This window comes from Electrophorus electricus, chromosome 20 (genome assembly GCF_041902795.1).
Source record: "Electrophorus electricus isolate QZ-2024a chromosome 20, ASM4190279v1, whole genome shotgun sequence".
Lineage (NCBI taxonomy): Eukaryota > Metazoa > Chordata > Actinopteri > Gymnotiformes > Gymnotidae > Electrophorus > Electrophorus electricus.
Genome location: NC_137516.1, coordinates 8,205,916 through 8,230,643, shown reverse-complemented (window position 1 = coordinate 8,230,643; position 24,728 = coordinate 8,205,916). Strand labels below are relative to the sequence as shown.

General features: G+C 37.3%; 3 protein-coding genes and 1 long non-coding RNA gene across 7 annotated transcripts in view; 3 read left to right on the top strand and 1 right to left on the bottom strand.

Moving 5' to 3' along the window:
• Nucleotides 1-1,283: 1,283 nt before the first annotated feature.
• LOC145652655 (uncharacterized) lies at nucleotides 1,284-5,911 on the bottom strand. Its single transcript, XR_014118910.1, has 3 exons — nucleotides 5,786-5,911; nucleotides 4,352-4,488; nucleotides 1,284-4,247 (listed from the first exon to the last, which is right to left on the bottom strand). It is a non-coding gene; the product is annotated as an uncharacterized LOC145652655 (long non-coding RNA).
• Nucleotides 4,715-16,139, top strand: LOC113578880 (acylamino-acid-releasing enzyme). Of its 4 annotated transcripts, XM_027012393.3 has the most exons (23): nucleotides 4,715-5,204; nucleotides 5,855-5,984; nucleotides 6,503-6,629; nucleotides 7,200-7,287; nucleotides 7,728-7,803; nucleotides 7,918-8,009; nucleotides 8,124-8,198; nucleotides 8,581-8,718; nucleotides 8,839-8,930; nucleotides 9,099-9,139; nucleotides 9,242-9,363; nucleotides 9,446-9,506; nucleotides 9,605-9,702; nucleotides 9,927-9,978; nucleotides 10,065-10,153; nucleotides 10,350-10,488; nucleotides 12,274-12,357; nucleotides 12,444-12,524; nucleotides 13,952-14,040; nucleotides 14,323-14,513; nucleotides 14,702-14,804; nucleotides 14,932-15,038; nucleotides 15,239-16,139. In XM_027012393.3, exons 1-23 carry the CDS (start codon nucleotides 5,193-5,195, stop codon nucleotides 15,342-15,344), a joined length of 2,193 nt encoding a protein of 730 aa, XP_026868194.2. In that variant the 5' UTR covers nucleotides 4,715-5,192; the 3' UTR covers nucleotides 15,345-16,139. The 4 variants fall into 4 exon arrangements, with proteins under 4 accessions (XP_026868194.2, XP_026868195.2, XP_026868193.3 ...); XM_027012394.3 differs by lacking the exon at nucleotides 5,855-5,984; XM_027012392.3 differs by lacking the exon at nucleotides 4,715-5,204 and having other exon boundaries at nucleotides 5,220-5,984.
• A 150-nt stretch (nucleotides 16,140-16,289) lies between these two features.
• On the top strand, nucleotides 16,290-22,379 carry tlr9 (toll-like receptor 9). Its single transcript, XM_027012384.3, has 2 exons — nucleotides 16,290-16,856; nucleotides 17,799-22,379. Exon 2 carries the CDS (start codon nucleotides 17,802-17,804, stop codon nucleotides 21,024-21,026), a length of 3,225 nt encoding a protein of 1,074 aa, XP_026868185.2. The 5' UTR covers nucleotides 16,290-16,856; nucleotides 17,799-17,801; the 3' UTR covers nucleotides 21,027-22,379.
• A 1,888-nt stretch (nucleotides 22,380-24,267) lies between these two features.
• LOC113578892 (ELKS/RAB6-interacting/CAST family member 2) overlaps nucleotides 24,268-24,728 on the top strand; it is a 162,673-nt gene continuing 162,212 nt past the window's right edge. The window contains exon 1 of the mRNA XM_081703839.1: nucleotides 24,268-24,405. The gene's annotated coding sequence lies outside the window, so the exon portion shown is untranslated. The remainder of the gene's footprint in view (nucleotides 24,406-24,728) is intronic.

Below are 24,728 nucleotides of genomic sequence, written 5' to 3'. Positions count from 1 at the left end.
ATAACAGAAGGAGACCTTATACGTTGCTATGGCAAATGTCATTGCATGAGTGCTTTTCGTCAAAAGAAATGATTTATGTAAGAACAGCAAGGGAGTATACACATTGCTTCAGAAATTCCGAGCACACGTGAACACATGTTCATGGCTCCATTGTAACAGTGCTTTGTTTGCTGGGAGTTGTGATTCCATGTTCCTGTATCTACTTAGGCAACAAACTTTGCTCCCCTCTCATCTCAGGGATGATAGGAGATTCTATGAAAATAAATCAGTCAAAACTTCATAGGTTTTTCCAGTCCTGTAAATGACCTCCTTTTTTATCTGATGAGACAGCCTTTTGGAAAGAAGAAAACAGAAAAAACAAGGAAAAGGCAAAGTGAAAATGACGACAACGACAACAAAAATATTTCCATCGTACACTCAGTCTCTACATTCCAGAATGGAAAAAATACTTTTTTTTTTTCTTCTCTGAATGCAGACTGTTGTTCCTCTATTCTCTTGCGATGTGTTTGAGGAGTGTACAGTGGATTCAGAATGCATGTAACTTTATATCCAAGACCTTACACTGTTCGCCAATTTGAGGTGAGTGGCCATAAGACACGGGGGATTCAGGAGAATGCTAAAATGAAAGGAACACATAGATGAAGAAATAACATATATATATACAAGAGAAACACCGGACAAGAGGACTGAAATGGTATTGTTTGAGATAGATAGAAAGGCTTTGAACAGTCAGGTCTTGTTTGTCAGTTAGCCATTACAAAGCCATTAAAAAACCATCCCGAGTGGGGTTGGGACTGTCACAACCGTTCTACAATGTTGGGGACGTTTGTGTTTCTGGTTATGATTTTGTGCAGTCTGGCGTTTTATTTTGTTGCCTAATTTATTTTTGTTCATTAGATGTCGCCTTAAACATTGCCACTGATTTTGTTTTTCAGGGATTTAGTTTAGTTTTTTTTTTTAGACCATGAGATTAAATTATTGTTTTCACACTAGACACTGTTTGTATATAATGATAATAAGCCAAAATAGATGCTAGAAAGTTCATTTATAATTTTTATTTATTTATTTTGGGAGATGGTGTTTTATTTTATAATTTATTTTAGTATTTAGTCACCATTAGTCTGCTGTAATTGTTCAATTACTATTACTTAATTACAGTTTTTCATTCATTTTATTTCATTTTTGTATTGGTTTAGATGTAGAAAAAAAGCAATAGTGTCAGACAGTTGGACAAGAGCACAATCGTTCGGTATTAATATACTAGTGGTCAGGAGAGCGATGCATCTGTCTATAAAACTGAAATGTTTCTAGAATTCCCAAACTTGCTGTTCATTGACTCTTAAAAATGTTGCCCACTCCTTAAATGGGCAAAAAACCCAAACAAGTTCATAGCAAAGCAATAGTCTTTAATAATAAAAATATATATATCTTTACACACGATTTTTATTTTTAGTTTATTTTATATAATTCCAGTGGAATAGACAGAATAAAAGTATGAAAAGGTTTCTAGGGACTGAGGTATGGATAAGTGTCTTTGGCACATCTAGGACCACAATTGGTGTCAATATTCCAGTCTAACCAATCACATTACACCGTGACAATTGGGTGATTTCCTGGCAATGAGGTTTAGCCCATACAGTACTGAGAATTTGCATGTAATGTACACAATTCCTAGTAGAAACAAAAGCCTCTTAGGTCAGGTCTTCCAACAGTTTGATCAGTTTCTGTACTTTTGTTGCTGACAGGTTAGTGATGGACCTTTAGGTTTAGCGGTATGATTGCGATGTAGCTACTTAAGCTGGTATAAAAGAGCATGTTCCTGAAAAAAAAGATTTTTCTTCGATAATCACCTCGATATTGTTACATGTGAATGAGTGAATAATTTTGGATGTATGTATGCCTTTGGGTTTATGATCACTGAAAAACAAAAAGAAACAAAAAACTCAGATTAGTAAACAAAGAAGTGGTTTTGATGGGCAACTTTACATTTCAAACGTTCTATGCAATGATTCTTATTCGGGGAAAAATGTTTGGAGAGACAAGTCACCATTCAATACATCACACTAGTCACACCAGATGAAAAAATAGACAGTAGTTCCAACAAAAATAAGAACTTAAATACGGGATTGACTTGTTTGTAAATAAGTAATTGTATTGTAAAGAGTTTAATTGAACTTTTTGTGGCATGTTTGAGTCCCCCTTCATGCAACTTTCAAGGAGCAGCCACATGGTCATCCTCGAGTAGTCATACATTTCTATCACTTCCTTCTCACCTCACCCACAGGATTGTGGGTAGCTGGGAAACCTACACTCACTTTCCATAAATCAATGTGATCAGCTCACCTGTTGCTTAGCTGCCTGTTGATGCACTTGTTATTATATAGAAATTGCTTTGAAACATGATTATACAAATGACAAAGAATGACTAAGGAAGTATATATTCTGAACTCAAAAAAATAATATGTAAAAAATCTAAATCTTTTCTGTAAGAGATATAATACATTTTGTGAGTAAGGTGTTGTTCATATCTGGGTTCAAAAGCATTTTAATAAGTTCAAAATATTTACATTTATTACTGGCTGTGGGAGATTTTGTGCAATATTAAACACAATTGTAGAGGATACATGGATGTAGAAGATAGGAATACAGTAGAATAAATCAGATGAAAATTTCATCTAATGGGACCATTCAATTTTTCCTATTTTATTCCATTTTTGCCACTGTGCTTTATAGGCCTGCCACAACAGAATGTGTTTGGGTGAAATGCTATGTTATTATGTGCGGACAAAATACTACCATGTAATTTGAGTGCTTGCAAATTTAGGTTGGCAAGGACATTACATGATCCCTTAATCAATATATTTATTATGTTAGTTATGAATATATGATTTGTTTTCAAGCATAAAATCTACAAAAGTAATTATACCTAACACACACATACATATATATCTATATATCATTATTAGAAACAATGGCAGAAATGAGTGTATTCTTCATCAAATACAATTAGTTTTTGTGTTTAAGTTTGATTTTGTTCACCTCAGGAAAGCACAGTCAATGTATCATGGTGACATGGTATCAAGGGGACTTAATATGCATAGTTGTAAGGGCTTATTTACAATACTAAGAAAGCCATGTTGTTTTTGCCCTGAGCCTAACTGGATTACCAGGGCTTTTGGCGGTAATGTGTGACAGGGAAAAGCATATCATCCCTCGTCTTATGGTTTTACACCGACCAAAAAAAATTGTACTATCACTAATGTGCTGTGTCACCCTGAACATTTGTTGCTCTGGCTGGCTGCTAGCACACAGAAACAGGATGACAGGAGAAGGGCTAGTTTACTGGGCTTTGTTTGAGCCTAATCTTATACTAGGAGGAGAGTTAAGTGAAGAAGGTTTATTTAAATCTCTTATCTAGTCCAGCAGTAGGCTTAAACCAGGCCATCTGAAATGGACTAAATGTTCCAGAAATGAGGCAAGAGTGGCAAGAAGAGGCAAGAAATAAAAATAGAGGAGAAGAGTAAAGTGTAAAGCAACAAATCCTGTCAATCAGGCATCAGGGAAAATATCATCTTTTGTTTAAAAGTAAAATGAAGTAACAAGTGCATGAGCCTCTAGCAGCAGTCCACAGATCCCCACTCCTTTTCTCCTCAGACCCACTGGCAGCCATTCTCACTATAAATACCAGACCTGTATGACATGGAAATCTCGTATGTGCACAACCAACCTATACATGGAACAAGCAAATGGTGTGCTTGAAAAACCTGCCAAAATTGTGCTTTTGTGTATAAAGTTTAAAAGTTCAAAGCATCAACAACAACAACCGAGAAAACATTAAAAACAGCATTGTGTATGTGGTTGGATCATCTGGGCTGTTTGGAGAAAAAAAGAACAAGTTGTATTTGGAAACATTATTGGTCTGTGTAAAGTTTCTATACATGTTGTGTTTGTATAATGAGAAAAAAAATCCTTTATGAAGAAGAGACCCTGCCTTCCATGTAACTTGTGGGTTGCAGCAGGGGATGTTTGAAAGGAGAAGTATAAATTTAAATATAAAACAGCAACAGAAAATAGCTGAGAACTTTAAATGGATTGACATAAAATGTTACATTCACTGTTGTAAGTGCAATGAGCTATTATTCATGTAAACCATTGTAAACCTTGTGTATGTTTCAATGTATACCTGTAAACAGTTGTAGTTGGCTTGGTGCATCATGTCATGTTATGTGATGAATGAAATAATGATCCTACAATACATTTCAATCAGGAAAAAAGAATAAATAAGAATTTGAAAAACAAGTTTGTGTTATTTTTTGACTATACAGAAAAAAAGAAAGAAATGGGTGTTGACCTATGGGTGCCTAAGCATGGAGAACATCTGGGATGAATGCTGATGACAACCCCACGAGAAGGAACCCGAACAAAGGGAAACACATCTCAGTGTGGAAAATGTCAGAAATGCACTTGAATCACCACAGATACGAAGCTCTGAGAAATAGAGTATGCAGACAGTCAAACTTTAAGATTAAGGTTTTTTGTTAATTTGTAGCATCCTAAGACTAGAATAGACCGCTTTATCAAATAGTCAAATCTTGCAATTACGTTCCCGAAAATGTCTAGACGCATCCTATTTAAAATGAGCTAGCTAGCTATCTTAATTACTAAATGTTCATACGTAAACAAAATACGCCGCCACTTCCTCAAAGGGAGTAGGCAAGCGCATGCGTGGCAGTGCTGAATGAAAATTAAACGGCAAATAAAACAGAATTCAGCTGTAAGCTAGCTAGCTAAGGTTACATAAGAATTTGCAATACATCTCCATCGTCGTAAAGACTTTTTAACTTCTCTAAATACATTTAGCGTGTGCTACACTTACGAACCTCACAGAGCATTCCTGCCGAGCTTTTGCTCTCGGGAAAGAAAACTTCCCTTTAGCCTAAGTTAGCTGACCTAGTGTTGGGTTAGTTAACCTATCTTGCATTAGCAAGGTTAGCAAACCTTATCAAACTTACCGTCTTAAGTGACAGAAAACAAGCACAAAACCTAACTAGCTTGGTTACTTTTGTTAAACACTAACATTACGCTGAGATCGTCAGCTAGCTAAACACTTAATTAGCTACAAAGCTAAAAGAAAACTGACAAGTTCGAAACGAAGAGTTTGGTTGGATCAGAGCCGAGTCTTTGCAGGCGACATGGATTTTAAGGTAAACAGTGAAAACGTCTGGTTTGACTGGTTATTGTGATAAACCCAACATGCACTTTTAGGTTATTTGTCGCGTTAAATTAACCGGCCTACATTAATTTATCTTTAACCTAAGTTGGTGTTGTATTTAAGACGGCATAACAATCACGTAGGTAACCTAGCGTTAGCTAGTTTAGCTATCGCTATCTTAAATCACGTTTCCGAGATACTAACTACATAACGCTAATCTAACGGTAACGGTAGCTCGCTACCTGGATTAATGTTATTTTATTTTAATTTCTAGCTACCTCCTCAGATGCCTATAATTAACGTATTGTCCATTGTAGCGTTATCGCCCTTATGCTAAGACAGCTAACCTAAGGCTAGCTATGGTAAAATTCGCTGAATCATTCTTTTTTTTTTTTTTCTTGTTTGTTTGTTCAGCACATTTTAGTTGCTGGTATTATAGTTCAGCGTTGCAATTAGGTACTTAAACTAATTGCCTGGATGGCTAAATTTTAGCTAGCTAACGTTACTTGTTAGCTAGCCTGCTAGCTAGTTGATCTGTAAATTGGACACAGCATGTTTCGCGGGATTATTTACCATGATATGTTCTGCCCGGCGAATTGTGTCACAGAATTTCCGTGTGAGCTTTACCATGTGTCTCACAAGGTGATTACCAGTCCGGACTACATTGCTAAGATTTATCGGGAACAGAGTCAGTACCCATCCCTCAGCCGCGCTGACGTAGGGCCAGTGATAACTTCTCAATATGGTGGAAGTTACAGCAACATCTCAACAGGTTGTATTTTCAGAATGATTTGTGCGGTGTGACAGTGTAGTGGCTTTTATTTTGGCCATTATAAGTGCAGTACACTTTAAAGGTGTACATTAAGAGATTGTACTGTCTAATAAATGCACAATTTGTCATCCACCATATACCTCACTCAACAGTAAGTTTCTGAGCACAGAAGCCTTGCTGACAGTATATTTGAGTGGTGGACCATTCTCAACTTAGCTGTGATACTGGTAGTGGTAATGTGGTAGGTAGTGGTAAAGCAGTGTTGCTGGAATTTTTACACACGTCAATGTCACTGCTGAATTGAGAGTGCTCTCCAATCTAATAGTATCAATCCAGCAGAAATCTTGTGATGGCAACAAAAATTATGCATTTGTGTTATAGATGGGCTATAACCCACTTCCAAACTGTGCCTACAAGGTATTTCTAAATGGTTAGTGATTGTTGGTAGGCCAGTGTTACTGTTATATACTGTATACTGTTTTACTATTTAGCCATCTTTTTTTTTTTTTTCTTTTCAGAGTGGACTCAGCAGGATCTGGAGAGGAATGAAATCGTTAAATTCTGCCGGCAGTACATCGTATTTCATGACAACAAATCGATAGTCTACTCTGGGCCCTCTGGAAACTGCACAGAAATCAAGGGAGAGTAGGTTTTTTTTAATTAGCTTCCCACAAGCTTACTGTCTGTCTTTAAAAGACTGCATTTTTCATCTTTTCAACGCATCCTACATCCAGTCTTAATGTACTTGAATCAAGGTCTTATGAAAATTAGTCAAACTGAGAATTTGTCAACTCTAAGGCTAGAAAATGAAAAATTGCTGTATAGAAGGCTGTTTAGAAAAGTCATTTTAACCATCACTGATAGGATGAAAATTCACAGATGAGTCTGCAGACTTCTAAAACTGTGTTTTATTGACTAATGATGCAGTAATACTCATGCAAATGTAAAATAGTGAAACAATTAAAATTATGTAATTTATGAAATCTTGGAAATGTGGTACTCACATAATAATTTGCCAGATAGGATATTTTTTTATTATTGTTAATCCTAACTGACTGTGCACATGACAAACTCAATAAAAAGTACACTTTCTAAGATATTTGGGAAGATCACTGGATTTGCTTATAAACATGTTAAAAAGAATTCAATTTTTTAAATGCTCCAACCACAGTATAATTTGACCACGCATTTGCTCTGATCCCTGATTGTGTGCAGGTTGCTCAGCCAGGACTCTCCCTCTGGAGAAATGAAGGCTGTGATGAGGGAATGCTCTATCAAGGGAGAGGAGAAGCAGTTTCTGGAGGTGAGCTAGCAGCAAGATGTCAGTGATTCTTGGTCTGAACATTCTGGAAATGTTACTGTCCATTCAGCCCTGTTGTATGCCTGGCTGATGTAGTTCATAACAATGCTGCCTAACCAGTCAGGGACTAGGGACCAAATCTCATCTAGTCAGGTATGCTATGCTATACCGATAAGAGTACTTGGGCAAGACTCATAACACCATGTTTTCCTACCTCTTGAAATTATAAGTCTGCATAAGGGAGCCTGCCAAATACATACAAATTTGTGTGTCTGTGGTATAGAGTTTATGGCCCGTCCTGTAAACATGAATGCCAGTTTTTGTTGCTTTTCTTTTGTATAGATTAATTGACATGTCAGCACTGTGCCCTGCATCTCAAACTCTGGTTTTTCATTGCCTTTTATATTCTCCTAACGTTTGTTCTCACATGGTGGTTTTCTCAGATCTGGCATAGGAACAGAAAGATAAAAAGCCTCAACCTGACAGAACTGAAGAAGCATGGAAAGGTGTATGAGGATGGTAGGTGCTGTAAAATACCGATGGAAAGTGCTCACATTACAGGATTAGGGCAAACAATAAAAAATGTCAAGTCGTGAGAACCACCATGTTAACCTACACCCCCCCAATTGATAGATCAGTTTGGCTGCCTGGTTTGGTCTCACTCCGAGACTCACCTTCTGTATGTGGCGGAGAAGAAACGGCCCAAGGCAGAGTCCTACTTCCAGGTCCTATGCGTCACATAAAAGGCATTAGTTAATTTGTGGGGTGTTCATCAGAAAATAATGATGGCTATCTTAACCGCCACTCACTCCACTTTCTTTGCTTCTCCCCACTTACAGTCAGGGTCTGAATCCACTTTGCTTGTTGATGAAGATGAGGTGATGAAATCAGCGAAGAAAGAGGATAGCGTCAAGGTAAAAAAAAAATTGCTAATTTTAGAAGTGATTTTCTTTTGTTACTTGCTGACAGGTGGTTATTTGATTTGGGTATTTATTCATTTATTTATTTCTTGCCGGGGGAATCTTTTTGGATAGTTAAGGTTATGCTTGTTGATTAATTTTGGAATATTTTATTAAAACTCAAATTAAGGATTTTGCAGTATGAGTTGTAACTGTAGTCCAATCCATCTGAATCCCAGAGCAAAAACAATTTAATTACAAATTTTGTTTGCAAATATATTTACTACATGTGGTAAATGTGCATTATTTGAATCATTATAAATGTATGTAGTTAAATATTAGGCCCTTCCAAGTACATGAATATGTAATATGTAAATATGTGACTTTGCTCCCTCAGGGTGACCAGTTTGTATACTATGAAGATTGGGGAGAGACTCTAGTCACTAAGGCCACACCTGTTCTCTGTATTTTGGACATTGAAGGCAACAATGTGTCTGTGCTTGAGAGTATACCAGACAGCATCTCTCCAGGACAGGTGTGCAAGTGTACAAGAGGGAGTCACTGAAGCACTTAATCTCTGAACAGAAGTATTGAATGTGCCCTATGTGTCAATGTGAACTTGTGCTAATCATCACTGTAATTCTTGCACCTTCAGGCATTCTGGGCACCTAATGACACAGGTGTAGTATTTGTGGGATGGTGGCATGAGCCATTCAGACTGGGACTGAAATACTGCCGCAACAGAAGGTGTGTGGGTGTGTTTATGCCTGTGTTGGTGTGAACAAATGAAATGTTTACATTTGGATAAAAGGTCCTGTGAGCACTACATTTTTTTTAGCTTACATATTGACTGCAGTATTGCAGTACTGCAGATGCCAACTCATTTACAATGCTTTGTGTATTTTTGTATGCCAGGTCATCTCTGTTTTACGTGGATCTGACTGGTGGGAAATGTGGTATGTCATGCTTCTTTGCTTTAATGTTCTACCTTTTGTACCGTGTATTGTGCCTTGTGCTGTGTATGTAATTGTAAAGGGAATTCTTTTCTGTACTCTCAGAACGGTTGTCATCTGACTCTGCTGCAGTCTGTTCTCCTCGCCTCAGTCCAGATCTCTGCCGTATCGTCTACCTTGAGTGTGAGGTGTATGGCCCACACCAACAGTGCAACAAGCTGTGCATGGTGCGTTGATGTGTTTTGGGAATTGGAATTGGAGATGTTTTGTGTTCATATCTCATTGTTTTGCTTTTGTAAATGACTGCAGTATGACTGGTATACAAAGAAGACAACGGTCGTGGTTGACGTGGTCAAGAGAGCCAAAGAAGGTACTCTGTGTGTATATACTATTAATGTTTTTGTCAGATCTGTGCAATTTGAGATGGCTATCCTTAAAACCATTTTGACCAGCCTGAAAAACATGCAGATGGCTTTACTGGGATCTACAGCACGGTGCTGTCTCATCAGTGCTGGTCAGCTGACAGCCAGCGAGTCCTTGTATCCTGTGCTCAGAAAAGCCGCAAGGTATTTCATAGCAGCCATTGCCCTTGAGCCTCTCTCACCATTGTAACCTTTGTCATGGAGATAGGCATCATAGCAACATTAGCAACATTTTTAAAATGCAGAATAGCTACTTTATCTCATAGCCCAAACGAACTTACTTGTTTGTATAAAATTATTGACCAGCCAATTTTCATAATTCCTGATGGTTGTCTCCAAATGTCTGTTTGTCTGTATCTGTTTTATAGGATCTTATAGTGGTTGATACTTCTACAGACCAAGTTACATCTCTTACGTCTAGTACGTGCCTCACTTTACCTCTTCCTTCACCTTTACCCCATGGTCTAATTGTTGCGCTCATTTAACGGTGACCTTTCTTTCCTTAGAGTCGAACATGGGAAGCTGGTGTCTACTTACCATTCATAGGGATTTAATGGTGGTCAGCTGTTCATCTCCAAACTGCCCTCCGAGCCTGGTAAAAGCCTTTCCTCTTCTGAGAAGTCCATTGCAGCAATGTCAGGCAGCAGGAAACAAAAAGCAAAACCACAGAGTAAAATAATCTCTGGGTTCAGACACATGTACTCTAATATGCATGCTGTATTTTGGGGGGGTGGGGGACATGAAATGAAAAAAGCTGCAATGCATGTTGAGAATAATTTCGCCTTCCACAGAGGGTGGGCTTTTTGCCAGTGAGTGGTTCAGAGGATGAGATGTCATGGGTTACCCTAGAGGAAGCTCAGACACAGCCTGAAATTGATTGGCAGATTCTCAGTTTTACCCCACCTCCTGAGGAAGACAACAGCCAGTACCGTGAGTTTGCAGTCTCTTATAACTAACTGGATACGTAGTGTATATATAAACAATTGTGGAACCAAATATTGTAATTTGCTACAGCATCTATAGAATAGGCAGATTCCATTTGATTCTGTCTCACTGTTGTGAATAGCACTCTTAACTGAACTACAATGGTTTTAGTGAACTAAAACAATTTGAGAAAATGAATTTTGTCTGAGTATAGTAAACGTCCTATGGTCATCTTGAAGTGAGATGCAAACCATATTGTGCTCCTATCATTGTATTACTTGGATTATTAGAATTGGATTTACATCAGGCTATAGGAAGACAAACCTATACTTGTATAGAAGTAGACGGAAGACTGCAGATGGTTTTGTCACAACTGAAAGGTCTGGGAAATTACCACGCTATTTTTTTAAATTATTTTTATATTTTAAGAGTCTGGTAGTTTCCTCTGTGAGCCAGCATAGCAAACACAGAGAAAGTTTATGGATGCTTAGCAATGATGTTTTTTCATGAGTGATATCACAGTAACAGAAAAATGCCTAAAACACAGGTTCTCTGTCCAGTGCTGATTATTTGATTCAGCTGCAATGAAACCAAAACCTGGAACTAACAGCAGAAAGCTTTGTACATTTACCTTTGGTGTAGCCTTAATTGGGTAACAAGTGGCTCAATGCAGAATTTAAAAATATCTCAAAGGTTACGTTCATACCCCCAGGAAAGGTCTTGGGTGTGTTTCTCAGAACTTTGGTAATGCTACTTTTTAAAGTACTTTCATACTTTTAACATTCACAAGCTTTATTAAATTCACAAGCTTTTCCCGGAACCCTTCATATCTAACATAGTATTTAACCTTATTAATGCATTTAAGACTACTTTGAGCCCTGTGTAACATTGTACAGCTCTACCTCAAAACGATAAAGGCTGCTAATTTTCTTTTAAAAAAACTCACTAATTTACTGGTTCAAAGCATAACAGTAGTGTGTGTGTGTGTGTGTGTGTTGCATTCAGTGTCAATAAGACTCAAATATACTAACTTAATCCAAGTTGTCAGTATGTTCCTGGTAATTAGTGTTATGGACAAGTGGGTAGTGTTATAGCTTCCCAATGCAAAGCCCTTTGGTTCAATCCTGAGCATGAATGGATGGAGGGATGGAGAGATGAAGCATTGTTCCTTTTGCGCATATGAGTCAGTTTAGGAGCATGATCTGTTCCGACTAATGTCAGATTTGGATCACATTTAAAAAGATGTTGTGGAAAAGAAATCACATTTGGGCCCCTTTTACTTGCTGGCATCAAAAAGGACTTTTAAATCATTAAAATTAATATGCTGATATCTTCATGTACACTGTAATAGATAATATTCAAAAGCAGTCTACCTTTTTATTATATTTGATGTAACTTATTAAATCTGCTTGGGAGATTTAAAAAGGCTAATTTACAAAACATTGTCCTTGAACAAACATGACTACGTAAAACATTACCAAACCAGATTAAATGCATAAGAAAAAAAAAACGCAGATATATCCACAAATGTAAGTAGTGGACACCAAGAGCTAGATTAATTTCAAAAGGTGTGGTCCACAGTGCACATGGCATACAGCGTGCAGAATGGAGGAGCAGTTATCTGTTAACTATTTTTACATGTGTAGAGAATGATCTAAAATTGATCTATTGTTCAAACTGATATTACAATAAAACTTTGTTCCTTCTCTTTTTGTATATTCATGAACGTGCAGTAGAAACTAGAAACATTCTTCTAAATTTTGACTCTGCCTTCTCTTTTCCCGGTATTAGCTGGACTGGACTATGAGGCTATACTACTGAAACCAAAAGATGTGACAGAAAAAACAAAACTTCCACTCATTGTGAACCCACATGGTCTGTTCTGCAAAATTTCTCTAATTCAGAAATGAATTAACTCCAGAATTAAATGTTTTAATAGCTTTTTTATCTCTATTTTCCAGGAGGACCTCACTCTGTAATAGTAGCTGAGTGGCTCCTGTCCCCAGCAGTTTTTTGCAGTGTTGGTTTTGGTGTCTTACTTGGTGAGTAACATGTAGTGTACCACGATAGACCTGTTCTTTACATCTAGTTCTGCTTGTCTTTCCACATGTCAATGATTAGCTAAGACCTATTATGAACTTTTATCACCTGTGCTAAAGTGTGTTGAATAAGCTGTGAGTTTGGAGTGGCCTTTGAGGTAGGGTCTTAGAGTAGAGTTACTCTTCACAGATTGATTGGATGATGTTGGTATATCTGCCATGGATTGACAGTGGTGTTAAGACAGCAGTTGATTGGATGTGTCAGATAAGTAGTTAAACCTGGATCCTTATCTCTTGTTGGACACACTTGATGGCGGTTTTCACAGACAATTTGGGTTACTCTCTGTTCAGCTTTAAGATGTTATCCAAAGGTGTCTGTTATCTAAAGGGTGTGTGTGTGTGTGTGTGTGTGTGTGTGTGTGTGTGTGTGTGTGTGTGTGTGTGAGAGAGAGACAGAGAGCACAAATGCAAGCATAAGCATGTTTTCTCTTACAGAGATCCTTTATGAAATTAAATCCTATCTGATTTGTTTGCCCATATTTGTGTATCTGTGTTTGTGTAAAGGAGATAGGTAGGAAAAAATATTGGGAAAACCTAATTAAAAATTCTGAAGTTGTAATTAAAAGCCATATAAAAGACTTATGAATTTCTATACTAACACAATGTTTTAAGATACTAACCACAATTTTAAAACGTTGTTCATGTGTCATGTATAATGCAACATAAGAATCATACAAGCTGTGAAAAGAGGCCAATGTTTCAGAAACCCCTCACTTGAACAACCTATGTGCAAACTTGTTTGCATATTTTAATGCTAACATGCTAAAGCATTGGAAATAGTGGGACAGTGGTCAGAATTTCATGTCAGAGCAAACTGATTCTTAAACAGGATACCTGCCACTTAAACACCAGCTTTGGTGTATTATAACCATACTGTAGCATTAGATAAAGATAATGTGTTATTTTACTTAAGATATTGGTTTGGTTCTGAAGAAGAAAAAAAACCTACTATGTGGAATGCATTCAGGGTTTGTGAGAAAGTATAGTGAAAAGTGGTCGCACTATCAATATTTTTAACCATATGAATATTTGCTGTTTGACTAGGTGATTGATTAGTACTTGGTACTTCTATATATAATCTGTGCATTTCCTTCTTACCAGTCTTTTGTCTACCCTCTCTGCTGTGTGAATGTTTGAGTGCATTCATGTCCATTATGAGACGCTACTTTTCTTGACATCTATAGAGCAGGACTGTTGATCTATGATCACTTACGTTTGTGTTTGGGGTTTGGCCCACCATGAGAGTCTCAGCTGCCTTTTAAGTAAATAAAGCCAAGTGAAAATCTTGCCTGAGTAATGTTTCCTTGTGCATTTGCAAAATGCTGGCCTATGCACTGTATGAATAATTACATCTGTGTTGTATTTGTCAGTCAACTACAGAGGCTCTATTGGCTATGGTCAGGACAGCATCCTTTCCTTGCCTGGAAACGTTGGCACACAAGATGTGAAAGATGTTCAGGTGAAGACAGTGAGAGACACTGTGCTTGCACTAATTATTTTTATAACATTATTAGGGTATCTCACTGGGGGCATGTAATGTTATTGATTTTAGTGATGTCTTCAAAAGTCATGTTTAATACGGCCTATGTGATTTATTTGTTTGTTATTTGTAATTCATTTATTTGTAGCTTAGATTTAGCCATGAAAAAGTGTGCATGAAAAGTCATAACAGTTTCAGTTTTGAAACAGATCACATTAATTTGTGTGGCTGTGTGTGTGTGGGTGTGCACGCATGCACCAGTTCGCTGTCGAGAGTGTTTTGAAGCAAGGTGGTTTTGACAGAGAGAAGGTTGTTGTTACTGGGGGCTCCCATGGTGGTTTCTTGGCATGCCACCTGATTGGTCAATATCCAGACTTCTATAAGGCCTGTGCAGCCCGGAACCCAGTCATCAACCTGGCATCCATGATTGGCAGTACTGATATTCCTGACTGGTAATGGTAGAAAATTGCTTTCTCCCTGTTTCTTTTTCTCTGTTTTGACTTTTTGAACAATATTTTTTTTTGGGGGGGGGGTTGTTATCATAGAGTTGAGAAGGACAGTAATCGTAATCTTGCAGCCTGAGCAATATCAGCTTTTCATTGTTCCATTCTTATTTGTGTGTATCTATATGTGTATGCAGGTGTATGGTGGAAGCTGGATTTGATTATAAAACTAACACCCTTCTGAGCCCTGCCATGCTTGAGCAAATGCTAAACAAGTCACCTATTAAACATGTCACACAGGTTTGTGTGTTTTGTTTTTGATATTGTACCATATTGTTTCACGGTCTCACTTGGCTGTTATAATATTTAGTTCTGATTTTGCCTACGTTTTCGTCACATTCAGTTCAATATGTGTATCCTTCCTTAGGTGAAGGCTCCTGTGCTGCTTGCCTTGGGAGAAGATGACAGGCGTGTGCCTAATAAGCAAGGCCTTGAGTACTACAAATCTCTGAAGGCCTTCAATGTCCCAGTCAGGTAAACAGGGTAGAAAGTTAAAATGGGCTCCAACACAACAGTCCTCAATGGTCTCAAGGCCATCATTGTAAAACTAAATATGAAGAAAAAAGCCTGACCTTAGTTATAGTGTTCCCAAAAGGATGTTTCTACTACAGTAAAATAAAATTTAAATACATTTTTTGTGTATAACACAAATTATAATTTAACTTTGTCTATAGGTTGTTATGGTACCCAGACAACAACCATTCATTGTCCAAAGTGGACGCAGAATCAGATGGATTTATGAACATTGTTCTGTGGCTCATCCAGCACCTCTCCCTCTGATCACCAGGCTATAGTGGGATCACATTTTTAAAACTAAATACTAAGTAATATGTTACAATTATGAAAATAAGCACTAATCAGTTAAAGTAAATAATAGGGTGATTTGACATAATTGAGGTCTACATGGTAAACTAGTCGAGGAGATTGACAATGAATCCCTTACAGGCAGTTAGCGTGCTTGTGATCACTTTAAATTAATTCCAGCAAAGATCCTTACAATACAATATACATGTTATTAATTTAATCCATAATATGGAAAAAAAACCCCACTTTTTGGCAGGGATATTTGATAACCCTAAAAGAGAGGATTTTTACTACAAATGGAAATGTACAACAAGCGAAGATGAAAAGGAGCACTGATATTATCTTTCAGTTTGTTAGCATGCAGTCCTTAGTGACAGGTTCAGAGTAAACGAAGCTTAAATAAACTTAATTTTGGAACGTCAAAGTTCATGCACTGGTTTTAAAAATGTTATACTTGAATGATGGCAATTCATGCCAAAGTCCTGATGCTATACCAAAACCAAAAGGTGATCTGTGTTTCTAGGTGGGTTCTTCCAGGCACTCTGTTTAGCTGCTCACATATATTATATTTTGGTGATGATTATGCCAAATGATGTGTGTGTTCATTTGCAGGGATTTTTTTAAGCAGAGTTTTTTCATCTTTTAAAAACTTGGCTGTTCTCTAGTTGGTCTATGTAAAGTACTTACATATGGTCACTTTTATTTCTGTCTGTTTGATGTACTCTTGGGGGTGCCTAGTTCTTCTCAAAATAAAAATGTTTATATGGCTGACTTTGGCTTTAATTTTCACAACCCTTCTTCTGTTTCACTCTGTCTCTCTCATGGAAAAGGGAAGTGCCCTGCCAAGAAAATTACCTTTCTAAATTTTCGTTACTGCCACAATGCTGTTACAACACCTGCTCCCACAGAGTAAATGAAATGTGTGTTCTATCAGATCCAGTTTCTGAATATTTCAGATTACCCTGCTCCTATACCCACATACACACACTTTTCTCTCTTTTATTAACTAATATGTAAATTATAGGACCTCTAGGAGTTGTAGGCAGGTAAAGAATGGAACTATTTATTGAAGCTAAAGGCCAGTTTGCAGTAAAGATTTGTGATGAGGTGAAACTATTTTGAAGAAAAGTAACAGCATTGTAAATTACTGCCACTGGCTGTTAAAAGCTAGCCAGCTCTTGGAAAGTCCATAATAGAATTGTTTTGTTCCTAGCTTACTGCTCTTTGAATTGTACTTTCACTAAACGTTCGTTCTCATTTAGGGGCAAGGAATACCAGTGTAGCGGTCTTTGATTAAAACTTTTTATGCAAGGTGCACTGCCTCACCACTGAACATCTGTGATATGACTATGCGGTGTGTGCATGCATGCTCTTCTGCACTGTACATTTTCACTTCTTAAAACAGGTTGTTTATGCAAAGTTGTTTCATTGGTCTTTTCCACTGCAGTATTTTTTCAAGTCACGGAATCGTAGATACAGATCTGTTTGGTAAGTTAATGTTTAAAAATTGTATGAAGAATTTCATTGAGTTACACATAATTGAGCAAAATGTAAAGAAATGTGCCCAGTTGAAAATACTATACATGTCCTCAAGTGTAAGTGCAAAGAATAATTTAATTTTGTGCCTCGTGTTCTACTGTAATCCATAGTCACAGATATGTTTAGAAGTTTGTTCTTTATCAAGTTTATTTACTTCTGAGGTAATTTAAAAGTATAGCAGGCCCAGTAATCTTTGCAGTGCCAACAATGTATTAGAAAAGCTACAGAGGAAATTTGTTTTGGGTATGGGAATCAGATCTCACCTCTCCCTTTTCCAGTCTATACCTACTTATTTAGAAACAACTTAAAATATTAAGATTTAAAACCAGATTTTAAAAATAGTCATTTCTAAAAACATTTGTGGAAAGAAATGAGAGTCCAACACAATTTTGTTATTGTTATCAGTTTCTGTATAAGTGAATAAAATGTAACAAATCCTTTATTAAAGCTTTACTACTGAATTATATTTTTGCTATTTTATTTCAAACGGAATTAATGTTAACAGAACTGGAGATGGGTCGAAAGTTGTTTGGTAGGACGTTTCCTTTAATTAGTCAAAAATAACAGCTTTGTAAAAGCAATGAGAGGAAATGCTTTTTTTAAAAAATTTTTTAGAAGTAACATCTCCAAATAAAAATTAAATTTGCAATTAGCTTCTTTTTATGTAACTGAACAGATATTACAATGTAAAAAGGAATAATGTGAAATTGTCTTGCCCACTATCTGTACCAAGAAAGCATCTTTTCTTTTCCCACAGTTTGATAATCAGCTCCTGAACAAAATACTACTGATTGACAGTGCTGAGAAGCTATAATCTTTTAGCCACATCTATTTCTTTTCTATTATTCATAATGTAGATGTACATGCTAACACATATTTTTATGTCTGTAGGTCATGTTTGGAGCTGGATTGTATTTGTTATTAGTGCTGGATCACCTTTGTGTGGTTAAGATGATAAATCCTCAATTCTATCCTTGTGATAGTAACACTGTTGAAAATGAAGACATGCATGTCGACTGTAAGCACAGAGGCTTCACCAGCATCCCCAAATTCACGTCCCTTTTCGTTATCTCACTTAACCTCAATGAAAATCTAATACATCAGGTAAAAAGTGATGACTTCTCAAATATACCCAATCTTCAGCACCTCAGTTTAATGTGGAACTGTTTGCCAGGTCGTCTCAAGGCACTAAGATTACCCTCGTGCAAAGTGACAATTGACCATAATGCTTTTGTTAACCTGACAAAATTGAGCTCTCTTCATTTAGCTGGAAACAGCCTTAAGACTATACCACAACTACCACAGAGTCTTGAGGTCCTAGGATTGGAATTTAATAATATTTTCCGAATTGAGCACCCTCTTAAGACACCTCTCCTTAAACAGCTACTTCTTGCTAAAAACTGCTACTATGCCAACCCTTGTAATGAATCCTTCTTTATTGATCCACAAGTGTTTCAGGATTTACCTGAGCTTCGGAACCTCACGCTTGGTTTTAACAATGTGACATCAGTTCCCACACAATTGCCACGCTTATTGGAAAATCTTGACCTGAGAGAAAACAAGATTACAGAGATAAGAGAAGACTCATTTGCCAACCTGACAAAACTCCATTTCCTTAATCTAGAGTGCAACTGCCAAAGGTGTGACCATGCTGCTCAGCCCTGCTTCCCTTGCCCAAATAATGCATCTTTAGGTCTGCACCCAAGTGCCTTCTATGATCAGAGAAACTCTCTCATTAAACTCAATCTGCGTGGAAATTCACTCCATTCCCTTCCTAATAATCTTTTTGCACAACTAAACAAACTTAAAATACTTGATCTTTCAGACAATTTCCTAGCTTTCAGTATCCGTAATGGCACATTTTTTAGTGAGCTGCAGGGTGTTGTGTCCCTTAACCTACTCTATAACTATCAGCCCCAGAAAACCTTTCAAGAGCTGATCTTGTCACCTTCCATTAGCAAGATGATTTCTTTGAGGAAACTATATCTAAGCGGATTTTTTTTTCATCAATTGTCTGACTATAGCCTTAAACCTCTGATTAAACTGCCACAGCTCGAGTATATTGACTTGCGTATGAACTTCATGAGTTCCTGCAATATCACTTCATTCGGCTATCTGAAAGCCTTGAGAATGGTGGTGCTTTCCCAGAACATGCTTGCTTTCAACCCATACTATACAGCCAGCTCAACTGATGTACAGTATTATTCCATGGCAATGAGTGAATATCACAGGGACGAGGACCTACAAATTGAAGAAACCCCTGCCTTTAGGTCGGAGCCCTGGATGAAATCTTTGCAGTGCACTGAGGCAGACTGTCCAAAAAATTATACACTGTGTTATTTTCAAAAGTGTCTCTGTTATGGGGAACTATTTTTTGACCTATCTCAAAATAATATCCCATGGCTGAATGCAAGTACTTTCAGAGGAATGGAAGAAGCTGCATGCATAGACCTATCCTACAATTACATGAGTCAAACTTTAAGTGGCCATCAGTTCTACCCTCTTACAAAATTGGTATACCTCAATATGGCACACAACCGCATTGACCTATACTTCAATGAAGCTTTCCAGGAGCTAAGGAACACGCTAAAAGTTCTTGATCTCAGCAGCAATGAATTCCACTTTCTTATGAGGGGAATAGGTCATCGCTTCACATTCATATCAAATTTAACTTCATTAGAAGTTCTCAGTCTAGCAAATAACAACATTGGTATTCGGATCTCTAATACTCTTATTAGTAAATCTCTGAAATATCTCTTCTTTTCTGGGAACCGGTTGGATATTATGTGGGACACAAGGGGAGATCAGTATATACACTTCTTTCAAGGGTTGACGAGCCTTACCTACCTTGACATCTCTGACAACCAGTTAATATCATTTTCTCCAGAGGCACTGGTCAACCTTCCTCTAAGTATTCGTGTGCTCAGGTTGGACTCAAACCTCTTAAATTACTTCCCCTGGAACAACATCTCAGTTCTCAGTGATCTCTGCTACCTAAACCTCAGTGGAAACTATCTCTCTGTCCTACCAGACAGCATTATCTACTTTGGAGTAAAGCTCACAAGCCTGGACTTAAGTCATAATAGATTAAGTGCAATTCCAGAGTCTTTCTTCAGCCAGGCAACAGCCCTTAAAAACCTCATGCTCAATCACAACCAGCTGAAGATCATAGAAAACCTTATTCTTCCACCTGCATTACAGAATGGCCATACCACTTGTACTATCCCTGATACAGAGCATAGAAGGAACATTTCTTGCAAGCTGACATTGCATGCTAACCCTTTTATTTGCAGCTGCACCACCGCTTGGTTTGCTGAGTTTCTGCGAGCAAGTCCTTTGGATATCCCACACCTCACTACAGATGTTCGCTGTGGTTTCCCTGAGTCACAGACAGGAGTAAACATCCTTTCCATTGATCCTCGCTCCTGCCAGGAGATATTTGGTAGCATTGCCTTCCTCGTTACCTCCCTACTTACTATAGCAGCAACTGCAATACCCCTTTTGAAGCATCTATATGGTTGGGATTTGTGGTACTGTTTTCAGATACTATGGGCAGGACACAAAGGCTACACTCCACTTTATGGAGAAAACATGGCAAACAACCAGCATGATGCCTTTGTTGTATTTGACACAAGGAACAAGGCAGTCAGGGACTGGATCTACACTGAGATGGTGATGAACTTGGAGAACAAAGGAAGATGGCGATTTCAGCTTTGTCTGGAAGAACGAGACTGGTTACCAGGGTTGTCATGCATTGAGAATCTACATAGTGCAGTGTGCAATAGCAGAAAGACAGTGTTTGTGCTGACTAACCATGGCGGCTGTGCTTCACTGAATGGGATCATAAGACAAGCCTTCCTCCTGGTCCAGCAAAGGCTTCTTGATGAGAAAGTGGACGTTGCAGTGCTGATTCTCCTGGATGCTGTTTTTCCCAAGCTCAAGTATCTACAGATGAGAAAGAGGCTGTGCAGGAAGTCAGTTCTATCCTGGCCTAAAAACCCTCGGGCCCAGCCTCTCTTCTGGAATGACCTGCGTATTGCCCTAGCCTCTGACAATGTGAAATCCTATGATAAAAAAGTTACAGAAAGCTTCCTGTCTTATGAACTGTCAAAAAGCTGAGATTTGCTGTTGGTGCTTAACGAGCCAATCAATTCTAAACTGACAACTTGATTAATAGCCTACCACACAGTCTAATATTTATATATTTATAATGGAAGCCTAAGGGTAGTTGTTTAATTTTACCAAGAAACATTTATTCAATACACATATTTTTGTGGGCTTCAGCTGGATAAAACTGCATAGAAATTAAAACATTCTCCCATGTATCATTCTAAGACATTTGGAGTGTATTGGTTTTATTTTGAATTTGCATCATGTAGTAATAGGTTTTATTTATGTAGTACTAATTTACAAATTGCTTTAGAAAAACATACACATGTAGTCATATACTTGAAATGTTTACTGGCAGAAGTCAACAACTACCTTTAGGGTTCTATGAGAAGTATGTTTCAAGTAAATTCAAGTCAAGATTATTGTGTATGGTAACTGGCAATGCTCTGTAGATGTGGTAAATATAAATAAGATTGTGAAACACTTTAATATTCCTTTAACAACACATTCACAAGAGCTATTTCATACTTTTACAGATATAAAATGGTTTAACATCAATTGTAAATATTTTAAAATACTTCCTTAAACAATACTTATTTAAGCTTCATAACAAAATTATGTTCAGAGGTAGATGTTTTGGATTATTAATCATTTATATGATCATGCTTTATATGAAGGTATCTGTTTATAACATTATCTCTGTATATTTTTAGATAACACATGAAAGAAAAATCAATATAGTTTATGAAAATGTTTGTAACCTTTTGATGCTGTTTTCTTTTCCTAATACTGGCTGTATGAAAACATAATGAAACCACCTACTTCTTGTACAGAAATTCTTTTTCTAATGTGCATGCTTTCCCCCTAATAATAAGGAGGAGGAGTTTTTTGTTTCACTTTGGTTTGGACCTTTTGAGATCCATACAGATGTATCTCCATCTCCAACCACAGCTGCTCATTACAGGCTTGTTTCAAATTTACATATAGCCATAACACCACCTGCCTTTTGACTTGAGCGCTCTTATTTTCTATGCATTTGAAAGCTTTGTTTTTTCATGTATTCAAACACATGATATTATATCTCTACTAGGAGAAAATACATTTTTATCACATTATTCTTAATGTACTCTTGCATAATTTTAAGAGGTCCAGAAATTATTTGATATATATCTGTAAGCATATCTTTCTGAGGGTCTTTTACTGACTCATTTACCGAAACAGGATGTTCTCTCTCTCTCTCTCTCTCTCACTAGTTCACTTTCTTCCTCTCTTTTTCCACTTCCTTATCTTCATTTACAGTTCCTCTTTGCACCATATGAAAAACAAGGTGTACCATGAATTAACACAGTTCTGTTTGTTGTTGCTAATTTTTATATGAATGTAATTGATAGTTACACTACTACAGTAAATAAAATTAATATTTCAAAGAGTATATTAATCTTTATGATATAATCTACTGTATCAGTGAATAATGAAGTCTTATACTATGTTGTAACAGTCTGTACTGAGAAGGATGTGGGCTATAGTCACACCCCAGAGATCACCCCAGTAAACAATTAAATAGCTTCTCTTACTCAGTGATGGATGGAAGACTGAGCAAAGATAGCAAGCTGTTCAACATATTTGAGCAGAATTTGACTCCCTCTGTCTTTAATATGGTTACTGTTGACATAAAAATCTGTCATACATGTTTAACTTTTAGAACTGTTTAACTATTCAACTGTTTATTACTCTGGGAGTGCTAACTGACTGAATTGTTTAAATCTTTCTTTGTGAGATATTGCCTACAGACTGTGTGAACATAGGTCTGTTTATTAGGCATAGTTAATATGAGAGATATTAATTCTTTTAGGGTTGACCTCATGTCAGTATCGAGGTCAGCAGCTTTCTGGACGCAGAGTAAGCACTCTAAGATTAGAACGACTACTATCAAACTAACTGTAAACTGTAGTAAAGGCAATAGTAGTAGCTTGTTTCAGTCACATTTCTACTGGTTAGAAGTCTTAGGCCTGCAGGCTTTGGACTATTGTATAAAAACAGGAAATCAGTAGAATACCATTAAATGTATCATGCTATTTTGTGGTTTACGTTTTTGTAGAATGTGCTACAATTCAGTGGGTCAACGATTATGAACGTTAGCTCATGTCTGACTTTAGAAAAATCTTTGTAGTTCTTCGCCACGTTGTAGTTTGTGTTATGTATGCCATATTCTAAACAATGTGCGTCTTACGTCGTTTAACGTCTCTACATTGTCCCTGTATGAATGAATGAATGAATGAATGAATGAGTGTGTGTGTGTGTGTGTGTGTGTGTGTGTGTGTGTGTGTGTGTGTGTGTGCGCGCGACCTTTTGTTGCCGGGAACGGTTCCGGCCCTCCGTAACCCTGAATTGGATTAAGCAGTTTAGAAGATAAGTAAATGAATAAATGAAATAGTACTGAGGCACAGAGGAGCTGTCCAGTGCTGAAACGCAGAACACTCCAATCGGCTCCCAGTTTTCTACCCACTCACGCTTTAATTATAAAGGAAAGTCAACAAATGCATTCTATAAACACTGCGCCCTTTGACTGCTGAGAACAACTAAGATAATTATACACGCAGAAGAATTGGCTTAATCAAGTAATTTTAATTTTTACGATTAAAAAGCGATATTTTATGCTTTAACATAGCATCCGGGTGTTAAGTTTTTTGAACAATGACTTCACAATATTCTTCACAAATTTCACGTTGTGAAAAAAAGGTTTCAAGACATATCTACATTGTAACGCCAAATATTTTTTTCCACAAAAATATAATTTTATACTTTACATTACAGTGAATTCTGGTAAAATACATTTTACATAAAATTTGTTTATTGGATTTAGACTACTCAAAGCCTAAGAAGATAGCATATTAGTCGCATAACATCATTTGTATGCAAATTTTAAATGCTTTAAAGTTATGCATTTGAGCAACATTGCTATGTCAAATTCAAATAAATTATTTAGACAGATAAAAAACAAACAAACAAATCAACAACAACAAACTGTCCACGTCAGTGTGGGTGTAATAGCTGTTGCCGAATTTCATGCAGACCCTTTAAAATATTATAGGCGAAATTGGTTTGCAGTAAAAATTGTGAGTTCTATAGCTTCCCACGGCCTAACATGAAAGGCGCTGGTAGCGCCGCCTTTTCACAGCAGACATAAATGCCTTCGTAGATCGCCAGTCTTTTCTCGACTGTCACTTTAACAGACTCATTGCCGTGGTGCCAGACTCAGTAAACGGGAGACGACGTTACGCGTCCCCGCAGCGTCATGCAAATGGAGAAGCGCCGTTCCGGGAGCGTAAAGACTGTATGTGAAATTTAGGTACAAGTATGTCGAGAAGGACTTGCCTTACTTCAGCAGGTGAGTTTAATCCCTTAGGTTTGCAAGAACTATGATGTCGTACGATAAAGTAAGTCTCTTGCTGTTTGGTGTTAGCTTCTGAAGTGATGTAACAGTGCATATCGGAAACAATCCGCACATCCAGGGGTGGCAATGGATGTCCAGTTGTCTGACATTTGGTAAAAATGAGCTGGTTATGAGTTTGTATACTTTATCTGCATCTTACTATACTCTTTCTGACGTAACAAGATCTGTTTCACTGTGGTGGGGAAACGAAAAGATATAGATGACGCTATGCGTTATTCCTGTATTCAGTTTCTCAAAAATCCTCTTGGAAAGTAAAA